Below are 15,928 nucleotides of genomic sequence, written 5' to 3' on the forward strand. Positions count from 1 at the left end.
GTTATATTGCATTCTTTTTAAACCGAGTAAACAATGCACAAGATGTGCCTATGAACAGCGTTGTGTTCAAGCTGTGTCAGCATAGAATACTTTTCCAGTACTGATTGAATGTTTTTCTTTGACAGATAAGGTATCAAAATCTTGTGTAGCTGTGCATATCCTGTTGTCATAGTGAATCAGAGTACACCATGATGCAGTAATGTTAGGTGGAGGTGTTTATGTCTTTGTTTAATGTGTTAAAAAGGTTAGGCTTGGAATGAACTAATGTAGACTGACTAAAGGACCGGTCATACTACATGACTGCTTCATGTATACATGTTCTTCCTAACTGAAATTTAAGTTTAATAGTTTAAGCATGTACTTGAAGTTTGAATTGAAGTTATATAACAGGACGATGTGACCGCACCAGTCCATGTTTGATTTTAGCCAAGTTTAGGCATTTAGATCCTCTTAAGTACTTCTTTTCATTTTACAAATGTATCAACATTTCAAGCTGACCAAATGTGAACTTTAAAAGATGCAGTGATAGACTAGGTTTTTAATGTACTCATTCTCTCACATATATATGTTTGAAGTTAGAGTGGATGGAGCACAAAATCTAGTGTAACCACCCATTAAGCAAAATACAGCTTTGCTTTTAGAACATTACTGAGTTCAATGCATTGTGTATTTTTAGGGAACCCAACTACCAAAGGAGGTACGAGGATTCAAAGGCCGAGATCTCGCCTTCTACCATCTTCTACGGTAAGAGGCTTCTGAGTTAAGTGTCATCAGACACTTTATCCCTAATACCAATAACAGTTTAGTTGACAACTTGACAATAACAACACTGATATTGGTTTTTGAATGTTAGCATGTTGCAAATATTAGTTGGAAAATGGGTGCACAGTGTGTATTTTGTCAACCTCTCACCCTTTGACAGATCTCACCACATAGGCTGGGGGTCAGTTAAACCCCCACACAGTGATGAACAACAGCTACCAGTTAGCTTAACACAAAAGTAATGATAAAAGTAGACAATTATATGTTTACTTACTAAGAATCACTGTTTTTGAAGTGAAGAAATCAAAATAAAAGAGTCCAATCCTCAACTGTACCAGTAGAGAAACCAGTGTCATTATGGTTAACTAAAACTATTCAAAACCATTCATTAATTGAAAGAAACATTAACTAAATAAAAAACTTAAACATAAAAAAAAAAAAAAAAATTAAATGAGTTTTGAAATAAAAAATAAATTAAATTTAAATAGAAATATTAAAAAATAATCAATAAAAAATTTGAAAAGCATGTAACAAAATTACTAAAATTAAAATAACTAAAAAATTAAATTAAAAAAAGCTTTTTTAAAATATTAATAAATACTTTAATAATATATAAATATTTATTTATGCCAGTGCGCACCTCAGACGACCCGTCGCGGCTGTTATCAGCACTCTCATTCCAGATGAACTGGTGAAGTGAAGGGTGCACATGGGGTCGTGTTTGGGGACGAATCATTTGTCCTGGTTGTCAGCGCTGGGAGCTGTTTGTGTATGTGTGAGTGTGTTGTGATGGCTGGGGTGGGGGTCTATTTACCCCAGCTGTACGTGGTTTATGGGAGCTTTATGGGCTGAAGAAGTGAAGCAGAAAGGACAGCTCTCAGGCTGTGTCCTCTCGCTTGCCTTTAAGGGTGTTTTCACTGCGACACAAGCGTTGAAGTGTTCGCTGCCATGGGAAATAATGGCTGTGCATTCTTTTGACGTTAAATGAGTTGGGGGGGCTTAGACAGTGAGTGATGCAAGATGTTTATTATGTTTAGGATTTTTTTTAAAGTTGTTCTTTTTCTTTTGTTGTCGTAATACAATTCAGATGTTATACTTTTTTTATATTTCTTTTTTCTTTTTTTTTTTTTTTTGAGCTGCAATATTCCATCACATTTTATATCCAGTTGCGTTTTAACAGTGTATTGACAGTACTTTCCAAATGTCAGCTTGGAATTGGTTCAAATGTGCTGAGTGTGTGTAGCCAATAGAGCAGAAATGAATTTGAAAATAATATAAAGTTAAATACATAAAATAATGACTAATACTACAATAATAAATTAATATTAAAGTTCCCCAATTATGCTATTTTAAAGGTTCCTAATTTTGTTTTGGAGGTCTCTCCTACAAACAGGGGACCTTTTACCACAACTTAAATAAATGCATGGTTGCAAATTAAAATTCTAATTTATTGTTCTAATTAAACCTTTTAAGTTGCAAACATAATTTTGTTGAGTTCTGTTGATCATTACATCAATTTATTATCGTCTGTAATTAAAACTCAAATTTCTGCGTTAATTGGCTTTTTTTTTTTTTTTTTTTTTTTTAAAGTAGGTTGTTGTAACTTAATGAAACTGTCATGATAACTTTGGAAATTAAGCAGAGGATTTCTAGTTTCCAGCATGCCTTGCATAGAACTGGATAAGGAGAATAAATGTTGAAATTAAGTGTTAATTTATTTGTTTTTAGTGAAGGGAAAGGCCTGTTAGTGTTTAATGCAGTTATGTTTGAAATTTAAAATACAGTCTAAAAAATAAAACATTGGTTCAACAAAAAATAATATGTTAACATTTTCCACTAGAAATTTTAAATTAAGCCAATTGGGAGAATTACATTAATTCAAAGCAATATTGAGTTGATCCAACATTATCCAACATTTTAAGTAAGGTGAAGACGTTTTTTGGACACAATAAAAACACATTTCTAAGTAACATGAACTTAAAAACTGTCAACATGAATGCAACTATTTAAGTTGATCCAACATATTGTTTTAAGTAAGGTGAAGTCGCTTTTTGGACACAAAACAATGCATTTCTAAGTAACATGAACTTACCAAGCACCGCTTGTCACCATGATGGTAAATCTCCAAAAACCCACATTAACAGAAACTCTTCTAAATTAGCATAACAAAACACTAATTACTGCTAAATCTCCCTTACCATTAATCTTGTGCAAAAAAACATTATATAACACTTAATTTTAGCCTTTACTCTCCCTTTCAAGTGCCATGGGCAAAGCATGATGGGAAATATAAATCCCAGCCCAGTTTCACTTAAGTTCGTCTAAATTAAAAGAAGTGTTCATACAACTCAAAACAATGAAACACGTTTACACGTCATCAGATTGTATTTTACATTAACAGAACTTAAAATTAAATACATTTTTGATCAACTGAAAATGTTAAACTATGACAAGTCATGATTGTATATCAAATCAATAGGCATAATTTGTGTGTCATCCAAGCTCAATAAAATAATAATTACAAGTAAAAAGTCTAAGAGCATTTCAGAACTTTTTATTTCACAACGATATATATATTTAAGTAATGACTAAAGGTCCCCTGAATTAGTTTTTAGAATAGTTTCTGTAATGTTAAAGTTTTTGTGGTTATCATTGTAGATGCATGAAGATACATTGTAGATCTTGTTCATTGAATATACATGATAAATTTGTTATGATATGCTATAATGGCTGTTGATTTGAGCTGAAATAGTGGATTAATTGGTTCTTAATTGAGTGACTTACAAATTTTTAAGTTGATTTCTTAAAAAAATATTGTTTAAGCTACAAATTAAGACGTTCCTCTAACTCAGTGTAGCTTGTTGGAGTGGAATGTAAATTAATTCATAAGTTTTCATAACTCAAAATGTTGTGTAAATGTATTTATTTATTTTTTTTGTAGAGTAAACACACTATTATCAGAGTGAAAGGTTTGCATGTATCCAAGGACACAAAAAAACACTTTATTTTTCTCATAATATACATTGCACATCACCTCGACTCATTCGAAGATCCAGTCTCTCTAAACTCCTCCTTTCTATGAGACTACTGTGCTCTGATTGGTCAGATGGACTAGTTTGTTGTGATTGGTCGACTGCTTACAATGCATGTCCGAAACCAAACACCCGTTACCATATCTGAATTTCAGATCCGGAAGCTTCCTCTGCGATTGATACACAATGATACGAACAGTAACAATGGCGTTGGTTTTTCCATATCAATTCCAGTGCAAGTCCTCATCCTTTTGACATGCATTCAACGTGAATTTGCTTTCACAGAAAACAGCGTCTTCTAGACATGTCAACAACACAAAACAAAGTGTTCCAGGCCTCATCTACAACTACAGAGTTTGATGGCAGGTCAAAGTAGTTCGCGGGTAGCCAATGAAGACCATATGCTGGCATTATGCAAATTTGTTACATTGTTACGTAGGTTTGTAACAAGAAGTGAGACTGGAATTGCTGAAGACTCATTTTGGCAATTCAGAATCAATTCTTTCTTTTAGGAGACAATTTTATTTGACATGCACTTTGGTCTTTAAAACTTTGCAGACCGTTTACCTTCACAAACATCTATATTACACACTGCATGAAAGGTAATATTCGAAAAAGCATAGTAGGGGCGCTTTAACATATACTGTATATTAATGGATAGTTACATGGTTTATAATAATTCATTATGTCACACAAATATGTGTGAATGTCATTTGCATTAAATGGCAGCACAAGCTAAACATTTAAACATTTAAGTTAGTTTTTAATTATACATAAATAGATATACTGTTCAAGATTAAGACAACTGGTATTTGGACACTTTCTAGTTTCAAATGTCCATAATGTGATGAACTACATGACACCTGTGTGAACTTAAAGAGAACTGAGTTAAAAATCACCTTTACACCAGCTAGTTAAAAGTAATCGCAAAAATCATTTGGTTGAAGATTCTGCTTGGAATGACATTTTATCTGAAGCAATTCAATTCATACATTTTTAAGTGTGACTAACATGTCGAGAGAATTTTTTGCTGCTCTTCCTGTGTTCGTATTGCTAAGGAAGGAAATGTCAAATACCATGTTAACAACTCAAGCTTTCAGTAAACAGTGCAGTTGAACATTGGCCTTGTTTGATCAGACGTTCACTACAGAGGGTTTTTTTAAGGACTGTTGGCAGGATGTGCTTTCTCTTGCTCCTAAATGGCAACTGTCTCATTGTCTCTGTAGTCCTGTAGTGCTGTACTCCGTTTTCTGTGTGCCGTGTGCGCTTTGTTTCACAGAAGATGCTTTTAAAGGTCAGACCAAGCGGGAGTTGCTGATAGTTCAGTGTGTTGAACAGACGAATCCCTGACAGTTGATCTTGCTGTCAGGATTATCTGCTGCTGTTTGCTTTCTGTGGTTTTACAGAGACTCGCTGTTCTTCATCTGCAGTCATTTTTTAATGTATTATTATTTATTTACTTTAATATAATTACTATAATATAATTACGTAATATCTGCTGGTTAATAAATATATTATTATTATTTTATAATATAATATTATATATATATATATATATATATATATATATATATATTATACACTACGGTTCAAAAGTTTGGGATCAGTAAGACTTTTTAATGTTTTAAAAGAGCATCAAATTTAATGTTTTAATTTGAGCATCAAATCATCATATTAGATTGATTTCTGAAGAATCATGTGACACTAAAGACTGAAATAATGATGCTGAAAATTCAGCTTTGATTACTGGAATAAATTACACTTTACTGTATATTGACATAAACAGTAATATTGTGAAATATTATTCCAATTTAAAACAGCTGTTTTTTTTGTTTGTATTTTTAATCAAATAAATGCAGGATTGGTGAGCAGAAGATACTTCTTTTAAAACATTAAAAATCTTACTGACCCCAAACTTTTGAACGATTGTGTGTGTGTATATATATATATATATATATATATATATATATATATATATATTTATTTATTTATTTATTTATTCAGATATTTGTGATATATTTTAATAGTGGGTTCAGGACGCTATAGTTCATTTATGTAAGTGAGGATAGCAAAATAGTAAACTGTGACATATTATACCCAAAAATTCTTCATACGATGGACGACCAAAATCAATGATAATTTGGAACCAAAAATTATTCAGACACTTTGACCTGACCATGTTTTTCTTAAGTGATATCTGACATAATTAACATGTATTTCTGACACAGTTTAACTCTTGAGATCTTGACATATTTTATTACCATATCTGTTATTTTGCTGCCTTCAGCAATCCAAATCTAGCTTTTGATGTTGCATGTAAACTAAATGGGCCTAATCCTTAAAACTTAATGAAGACAGGACTATTTGTTATTATAAGAATGGCCCGGTCCATTTACTTTATTGTTTGGCCCAGTAATTGTGAAAGTATGAATATAGTAGAGAGTTTATAGCATGGCATTTCCTGTATGGCACATTTACAACCATAAAGAGATGTTGTCTAAGTAGCATTTAAGCGAGATCTTGTTGCACTGTGGAAAATATTTATTCTTAGACATCGGTAAATATTTTTGGCAGCTCGACAGATCCAGTTTAGTCTCGTCTAATGTGATTCACATCTATACATATTTATATTTGCAAGTATTACTTTACTAGATTCATTTAGCTTTAATACACAGTGTTGGGTAAGTTAATACTATATATTTTTTATATAGAATTGTTCTATAGTCTATACAGTATTTAATGTAATTACATCAGAAGTAACTAATTAAATTACATAAACGTTAAGAGTAATCCCTTACTTTAGTTTTTCAAAGGAATTAAATGAAAGTAATTAATTACTTAGTAATGCAGTACACTCAACACTGGTAATACGTTGTCACACACTGTGTAATTGTGATCTCCAAAGCTAACCATATGTTCCAGCTCAGCCCTAGTCCATCGGATTTTGCTGCTGATTTTTTTGGGCCTGAATTATTCGACTATAGAGAACAGGTGTGTGTTGCTTGGCTGCTGAGCTGGCAGTGATCTCATGTTGGCTCAAACATTGAGTGTTGACGTATGGGTCGAGTTTAACACCACTTCCAACCTGTCAGTCAGATCTGAGCTCTACTTCAACTTCTGAAACTAGTCATCACACATGTGATGGCTGTCTATGAGCTAATTCCCCCACGTGTCAGGATACGTTGTTTAGGGCTTTAGGGAACATGAATATTAACTCAATGAATAGGAGTTAAATCATTTTTAAAAATGAGACCTAATTGTAAAGTGTTACCAAACAATTAAAATGTTTGTTTTTGGTAATTGAAGCTGAGATAAAGTATTGTAAATATTGCATGAAAAACAGTAAATAAAATAAATAAATAAATAAAAATGGAAATTTGCCAAGGCGACATTTATAATTTTAATTTAAGTTGAAGTACTAAAATTACTAAAACTAAAACTGAAATAAACATAAATGCATATACAGTAAAAATATATATATATTTTAAAATTAACATGACAAGCACATAACAAATATGCTAAAACTAAAATGAAAAAAAAAAAAAGCCCATTTCAAAATATTAATTAATGCTATAATGGTATATAAGTAATATTAATGTGCTATTTTTATGACGCCAGTCATTCATAAATCAAATATGACCATCATTATCTTTTATTAGTGGTGCTTATTATGGCAAAAATCTCTTTTGGAATTTGAAAACCAAATGCCTTTTATCATATATTATATTATATTATATTATATTATATTATATTATATTATATTATATTATATTATATTATATTATATTATATTATATTATATTATATTATTTATATATAATATAATATAATATAATATAATATATATATATATATATATATATATATATATATATATATATATATATATATATATATATATATATATATATATATATATATATATAAATATATAAATATATATATATAAATATATAAATATATAAATATATATATATATATATATATATATATATATATATATATATATATAAAAATGCTTATTATGGCAAAAATCTCTTTTGGAATTTGAAAACCAAATGCCTTTTATCATATATATATATATATATGATAATAAGCAAAAATAAGCAAATGCATTTTTGCATTATAAGCAAAAATGCTTATTATGGCAAAAATCTCTTTTGGAATTTGAAAACCAAATGCCTTTTATCATATATATATATATATATATATATATATATATATATATATATATATATATATATATATATATATATATATATATATATATATATATGTATATATATGTATATATATGTATATATATGTATATATATGTATATATATGTATATATATGTATATATATGTATATATATGTATATATATATATATGTATATATGATAAAAGGCATTTGGTTTTCAAATTCCAAAAGAGATTTTTGCCATAATAAGCATTTTTGCTTATAATGCAAAAATGCATTTGCTTATTTTTGCTTTTTGCCATAATAAGCATATATATAATAATCCCACACTGTTTGCAGACATGAATGATAATATCTCAAATCGTGTGGCTTCTTGAAAAGAGATGCTGTTTTTTTTTTTTTCTAAGCAATTGGATTTACAATTTTTGCTTGGTGGAAGATTAAACAGAGAGAGAAAATCCTCCAAACTTGCATTGTTGGAGGGGGGAGTCATATGTAGGGTCCAGAATATCATATTAGGGGTAGTGGTTTCTTTTGGACAGCAATATTTTATTTATGTTTTTATCAGCTCCAACATTGCAATTTATGGCCATCAAATGGAGGTTCTTCTCATGAGGCTTAGCAGCTTAAACACGACAGGCTTGAAAAACCAGAAAATGGGGTCTAAAGTCCAATCCTCTCATAATTGCATGCTAGCCAAAGGGATTTAGTTGTTAATGCGCTGGGGGAAAAAAATAACAGAAGGAGGGAAAGGCAATGTGTGCTGATACCACACACACACACACACACACACACACACACACACACACACACACACACACACACACACACACACACACACACACACACACACACACACACACACACACACACACACACACACACACACACACACACACACACACACACACACACACACACACACACACACACACACACACACACACAGTCACTGCTGGCTGAGTCTCAGGGGGCTTGAGATCAGGGCAACCACTGTGCTCAGATTCAAAGACGAACCGGCAATCCCATGAAGAAAAGGAAGTGTAGGACTAATTAAAGAGTTCATTTGCCAATTTTCTTGTCTGTTGTTTTCTGTTTTTTATGATGTATGCTTTACATTATTAAAGAAAATGGAAATGTATTGGTGCAGTTAAGCGTCAGTAGGTATTTTTAATATTTTTGAAAATTATATTGATGTGATGTTAAGGCAATCAAAGTATGACACTCTGAACTTTTACAGCTAAACAAATCTGAAATATGATGGACTCCTCTACCCAGTAATATGAAGTGTTCATCTTTAGCGCCCTCTAGTGTTTCATTTCACTCTTACTTTTTTTATATAAACTCACTGGCCACTTTATTGGGTACACCTTTCTAGTATCGGGTTGGACCCCTTTTGCCTTCAGAGCTGCCTTAATTTTTCATGGCATAGATTCAACAAGTTTCTTTAGAGATTTTGGTCCATATATTGACATGAGAGCATCACACAGTTGCTGCAAATTTGTTGGCTGTACATCCATGATGCGAATCTCCCATTCCACCACATCCCAAAGGTGCTCCATTGGATTGAGATCTGGTGACTGTGGAGGAAATTTGAGTATAGTGAACTCATTGTCATGTTCAAAAAAATTCTTTGAGATGGTTTGAGCTTTGTGACATGGCACGTTATTCTGCTGGAAGTATCCATCCCTTTATGACCACAGTGTAACATCTTCTGATGGCTATGGTCAGCAGCAATATTCAGGTAGGCTGTGATGTTTAAATGATTATTAGTTGGTACTAAGAGACACAAATTGTGCCAAGAAAATATCAAACAAGGCAGGATGGATCCATGTTTCCATGATATTTACGCCAAATTATGATCCTACCATCTTAATGTCGCAGCAGAAATCAAGACCCGTCAGACCAGGCAACGTTTTTCCAATCTTCCATTGTCCAGTTTTGTTGAACTTGTGTGAAATGTAGCCTCAGTTTCCTGTTCTTATCTGACAGGAGTGGCACTCGGTGTGTCTTCTGCTGCTGTTGTCCATCTGCTTCAAGGTTGTGCGTGTTGTGTGTTTAGAGATGCTCTTCTGGAGACCTTGTTTGTAACAAGTGGTTATTTGAGTTACTGTTGCCTTTTTATCAGCTCAAACCAGTCTGGTCATTCTCCTCTGACGTCAGCTAGGCATTTTCACCCACAGAACTGCCGCTCACTGGATATTTTCTCTTTTTCGGACCATTCTCTGTAAACCCTAGAGATGGTTGTGCGTGAAAATCCCAGTAGATCAGCAGTTTCTGGCACCAACAACCATGCCACATTCAAAGTCACTTAAATTACCTTTCTTCCTCATTCTGATGCTCAGTTTCAACTTCAGCATATCGTTTTGACCATGTCTATATGCCTAAATGCATTGAGTGGCTGGTGAGTGTGTATATACTGTATATTTATTTATTTTTACAAGCAAATTGGCCGATTCTGATACTGGTTGCAGATATCTATTATTAATATTATTATAATAAAAAAATAAATAAATAAAATACATAGCCATTTCAAATTAGAGGGAACCACTGCTTTTTAATCACAATCCAAACAAAGATGCTATGCACATTGCATGAGCAGTTGTTTTTTTATTTGAATTAGATTTAATTTCAAAATTTAAAGCAAAAACAGAATAGTCTGACTTTATCTTTGTGAAATTATAAATGCTACACACACAAAAAAAGCATGAAACAAAAACAGCAGGCTGAATGAGAGACAAATTCACTCTCTGACAGCAGGTGGCGCTTATGGAGCAGCAGTGACACAGCGTTTCCTTGGTTACCGCTGTAAACAAAGCTGAAATGCGCTAATAAATAGGCTACTTTATTCGGAGGTAAGAGGAAAATAAAATGCAGTTGCCATCGAAATCTACCTGAAGACTGATCTCCTTTTAGAGATGAATTCATAATCCCTCACCCCCAATTCAATATTTATATTTTCTTCCTATATTTCGAGCATTGTGAACAGTGAGCTCCTCTGCCTGCTACAGGATTTTCTGGCCATGTGTTACTGGCCATTCGTCTCGTCTCTGTTAATGGCCATTTACAGACTCAGACATAATGTGGGCTATTTACCTTTATCTGTCTGTTCCAGTAGCTCCAGAAAATACCATAAAAATAAATACAAAAATACAGTACAAAGACTGGAGAAATGTAATGTATTTTTGTACTCCTATTTCTGTTATTTTCGCGAATTACCGGAACAGTGATAAAGATCGACCAGTCGATCGCAATCGATGGGTTGGCGACCACTGATTTAAAGCATCAAATAAGCATGAATGAACATCAGAAGGAATGTTGTTTCAACCAAGGAAAGACATCAGAACACACCATTTTTCAAGTTCAAGTCCACCGACGTTAATCTGCTAACTCCCCCGACCTCTTTGTCGGACAAAACGGCAGATTCAGCATTATGATTGGTTAGATCGCCTGTCACTCAAACTCCTGGCAAAGGGTCAATTAATTTGCAACTTTGTGCACTAGCATTATAGATGGTCTCAGAGTTTATTTATCAATTCCTGAAATCTTTAATTAGGTAGATATTCTATCATTCCTTGGAAAACTGCACTGTTGTTTTGAGGTTTTTGCACAGTGGAGCTGTCTTCCCTGACAATCTCACTGTTATTTTGTGTGCCATTGCTTGTGAATGTGTTCCCAGCATGCAGTTGTGTGGTCATATGTCCCACAGTCCACCTGACAGCTAGTCAGATTTAAAGGTGCGGTCACTACAGCAACACATTGAAAGCTTTGCTGTTTTCTCCTTAGAATCCAGCTCTCTGACTCACTGACCACTTGGCATGGCTTGAGCACTTTTATGATCGCGTTTACCCCTTGAGCTCATTGTTAACAAGCCAGTGGTGCACACGAAGAAGCTGGTTTGAACCGGATAGCCCAGCCTGGGCCCCTTCTCTTTGGACTTGTCTACTTTTGACAGGCTCAGAGCCCCCACTGAGCACTGCCCGCCAGATGCCCCACTGAGACACATCCTCAATGAACCCACACAATAGCCCCAGCCTGACCCTTACATAACACGTCTGCAGTGTGAATTTTACAGCCAGGACTCGCCAACAGTGACATATCGGCCAAAATTCAGCCTCAGTCTGTGTGGAGATATTCTGTCTTTCACACTAGTGCACAAATATTTGAGATGTGTATTTTAAAAATAACTACACATTAACTATACATAAAACAAAACTTTTTTTTTTAACTTATGTTATAGGTGACCACCAAAAGAAAGCACATGATCGTTCCATGAGTCCTGTTATTCCAAGGTAAGTTATTTGAAAATATGAATGCATGAAGCTTTGAAACTTTTCCATGATATTTTGCGTACTTTCCATATACAGAACTTTTCAGATGTATAAAACCATAAACAGTACACACAGTACACTACACGTGCACATTCAATACAATTAGGCACACTTCTTTTTCACATTTTCTTTTTCCTATGCTTCCTCCTGCAGAAGGCAAGCTTTTAGAATCATTCCTGGTAAGGAGAGGATGGAAAAGACTGAGGTAGAACGACCACATGCAGTAAACGGGAACCCAATCCCTCCTTATTTCACCAAGACCAGCAGTTCGGAGTGGAACAGCTCCGATGACCTTGCCGGTCCCTTTTCCGAGCAGGAGGATTCATCGTCACACGCTGACGTGCCTCCTCAGGTTCCCTCTCGGACTCTATCTTACGTCGCAGCTCCACCGTTGCCTCCAAAACCACGTGTTTTGAGTTCAGAGAACCGACGACACCTCCCGCAAGATCCCTGCCCACCTAGTCCTCAGCGCTTTCTCCGGAATGGCTCGGCCCTATCCCACATCCAGCAGAAGTGGCTGGAAAACTCACATGAATCGCACATGATCTTGTCGGACACGAGCTCCAAGTCTGGCTCCTCTGATCAGGAGAGGAATGATCTGTCAGCTAGTGAGGGTGAGGAGAAGTTTTCCACCTTTCCTAAACCTGTTGTCGGCTCTCCTGTGATCCCCACCACTTATTTCTCCGTGGATAACTGCATGACGGACACATACCGTGCAAAGTACCATAAAAAGAGACCTGGGCTTTATATGATGGCTGACTCTAGAGCTGGGGATCACACCTCATCTGGTGAAAGTGATTATGGGGAAAGAGTGTCACCAGCTCCTTCAGAAACACAGGCACCATCTCACACCAGAGCCATAGGGCTACCAGGTAACGAGCGTCTCAAATACATATACATCTCTGTTAATGTATAGGGGTTGAAACCATAAACTAGTAGTATCATTTCAGTCACCATTGGTGATGCAGTCACTTAAAAACTAAATATTAAACCTTGAATAAAATAACATTAAAATCAGTGATTGTGTTGTTACAATGTAGCACATTGTTTAATCATGAATTTAATTACTATGCGATAGTCTTGTAGTAATTATTGTTTATATAGAGAGTTTTAGTATAGACAGATTAAATGGATGGAAGGATAGATAGACAGAAAGATATATAGACAGACAGATGTAGAAACCAACAGTGCGGTGATGGATGGACGGGCGGACGGATATATAAACAGACGGATGGATGGATGGAAAGACACACAGATGATAGACAGACAGACCGATGGATGGATGGATGGATGGATGGATGGATGGATGGATGGATGGATGGATGGATAGACAGACAGACCGATAGATGATAGATAGACAGACCTATAGACCGATACATGACAGATAGATAGATAGATAGACCGACCGATGGACAGAGACAGACAGACAGACAAACAGATAGATGATATAGATAGATAGACACAGACGGATGGATGGATGGATGGATAGATAGATAGATAGATAGATAGATAGATAGATAGATAGATAGATAGATAGATAGATAGATAGATAGATAGATAGATAGATAGATAGATAGATAGATAGATAGATAGATAGACAGACAGACAGACAGACAGATACAGACAGACAGACAGATACAGACAGACAGACAGATACAGACAGACAGACAGATACAGACAGATACAGATACAGATACAGACAGATACAGATACAGACAGACAGATACAGATACAGACAGACAGATACAGATACAGACAGATACAGATACAGATACAGATAGATACAGATACAGATAGACAGACAGACAGATAAATATAGACAGACAGACAGATAAATATAGACAGACAGATAAATAGATGGATGGATGGATGGACATATATATAGACGAACAGACAGATGGATAGACAGACCGATATAGATAGACAGACAGACAGACAGACAGACAGATATATCGACAGACAGATTCTCCTTAAAATAAAGTTGGATTTAGTAATTTCAGTCTGATAATACTGTTATAATGTTAACTCAATGTTAATTGAAATGTTTTGTTTTTCAGTGCATGCCTCCAGCAAACCCACTGCAAAATGGAACCCAGTTTCAGTGAAAGGACTGGATGAACACGGCTTCCTATGACACCAGGTGTCATCTGTGAAACACACAGCGGTAGTGACGAAACGTGCTATTACAGGACGCTGAGACATCTGGATCAGTGGACGCTGAAGGCCTTCTCCTGGAAGATGTCTGTTTCTACACTTTGGGTTGTCTGCATTCAGAGTGTGTGTGGCAGTATCAAACATTACATTTGCACATTTTCAAGCCAAAAGAGAACAATATTACATAACTTAGAAGAAAATATTCCTTAACACTCCTTAGGCTTGAATATATTTGATGTTAGATCATTTAAGACTAACAAAACTAACAAAACTGAAAGAATAAGAGTGATTGATTATCCAATGACAGTCTGCCCCTACAGTGCGTTTGTTGATTTGAAGGGATGTGTTTCTGTTCACTGCTTCTGATTTTCTCTTAAATGGCTCAATGTTTTGATTGTTTTTGGAGAGAAGAGCTGCTAAAAGATTTGATTGTATTTTCAGAAGGTGAAGCTGCTAAATGTGAAACCATTCCTGTGTTTAGTAAGAATTGCTTTTGAAAAGAGAAAATAAGCTCTTCTTAATGTTTCATGGCCTTTTTTGTTGGTTTAGGTGTGTGATATCTATTTTTTTGTTATTATTTAGTCCCTGATCAGAAATTAAAATGGGCCACTTTAAATATTTCCATGTTGTTTTTCAACCAATGTGCACAGAAATTATAGAGGACACTGGAGATTGAAATGGTCATTTGTACGTAAATGGTGGAACTTGACTTTATTTGGGCACAACAGCATGTTTGCTTTTCTTTTCATATTTAGAACAATACAAGTTGTACATTCTTTTTTTTTATTTATTTTTTTTTTTATTAATAGGCTGAACACTAAATAGTGCCTTATTTTATATGTAAAGATGGGATAAAGGTGTTTTTATCTGTAAAATGTTAACTTTTTCAATTCTTTTATAATATTGTAGTTCATTTTGGTTAAGAACTTTTAATAAACTGGTTTATTTAAGCATAGCATGGTTGCTTAATTTGTGTGAATATTTACACAACCATTCAAATGTTTTTGAGAGAAGTGTCCTATTCTCGCCAAGGCTGTATTTATTTGTTCCAAAATACAGTAAAAACATGTATTCTAAAATGTAATTTATTCATGTGATGACAAAGCTGAATTTTCAGCATCATTACTCCAGTCTTCAGTGTCACATGATCCTTCAGAAATCATTCTAATATGATGATTTGCTGCTCGAGAAACATTTTTTCTTATCAGTGTTAAGCTGCTTAATATTTTTGTGGTAGTTTTTCAGGATTGTTTGATTAATAGGAAGTTCAATAGCATTTATTTGAAATAGATATTTTTTGTAACAGTGTTAAAGTCTTTAATGTCATTTTTAATACATTTAAATGCATCCTTGCTGAATAAAAGTTAAATTCTCTCTCTCTCTCAAAAAAAAAAAAAACTTATTGAAGCCAAACTTTTGAATGTTAGGCAATATTTTACCATTACTCTATCAAAGTTTAAATATGTT

The 15,928-nt window shown here is 34.1% G+C and overlaps 1 protein-coding gene across 3 annotated transcripts in view; it reads left to right on the forward strand.

Moving 5' to 3' along the window:
* LOC137030049 (inactive ubiquitin carboxyl-terminal hydrolase 53) overlaps positions 1 to 15,780 on the forward strand; it is a 63,503-nt gene extending 47,723 nt beyond the window's left edge. For 2 of the 3 annotated variants that reach the window (XM_067400013.1, XM_067400015.1), the window contains exons 15-18: positions 677 to 744; positions 12,217 to 12,268; positions 12,461 to 13,179; positions 14,365 to 15,779. In XM_067400013.1, the coding sequence (XP_067256114.1) occupies positions 677 to 744; positions 12,217 to 12,268; positions 12,461 to 13,179; positions 14,365 to 14,441 (916 nt within the window). In that variant the 3' untranslated portion in view covers positions 14,442 to 15,779. Of the gene's footprint in view, positions 1 to 676; positions 745 to 12,216; positions 12,269 to 12,460; positions 13,180 to 14,364 lie in introns of all 3 variants that reach the window. The other variant, XM_067400016.1, reaches the window with a different exon arrangement.
* Positions 15,781 to 15,928: the final 148 nt, after the last annotated feature.

Source organism: Chanodichthys erythropterus, chromosome 11 (genome assembly GCF_024489055.1).
Source record: "Chanodichthys erythropterus isolate Z2021 chromosome 11, ASM2448905v1, whole genome shotgun sequence".
In the NCBI taxonomy this organism is placed as follows: domain Eukaryota; kingdom Metazoa; phylum Chordata; class Actinopteri; order Cypriniformes; family Xenocyprididae; genus Chanodichthys; species Chanodichthys erythropterus.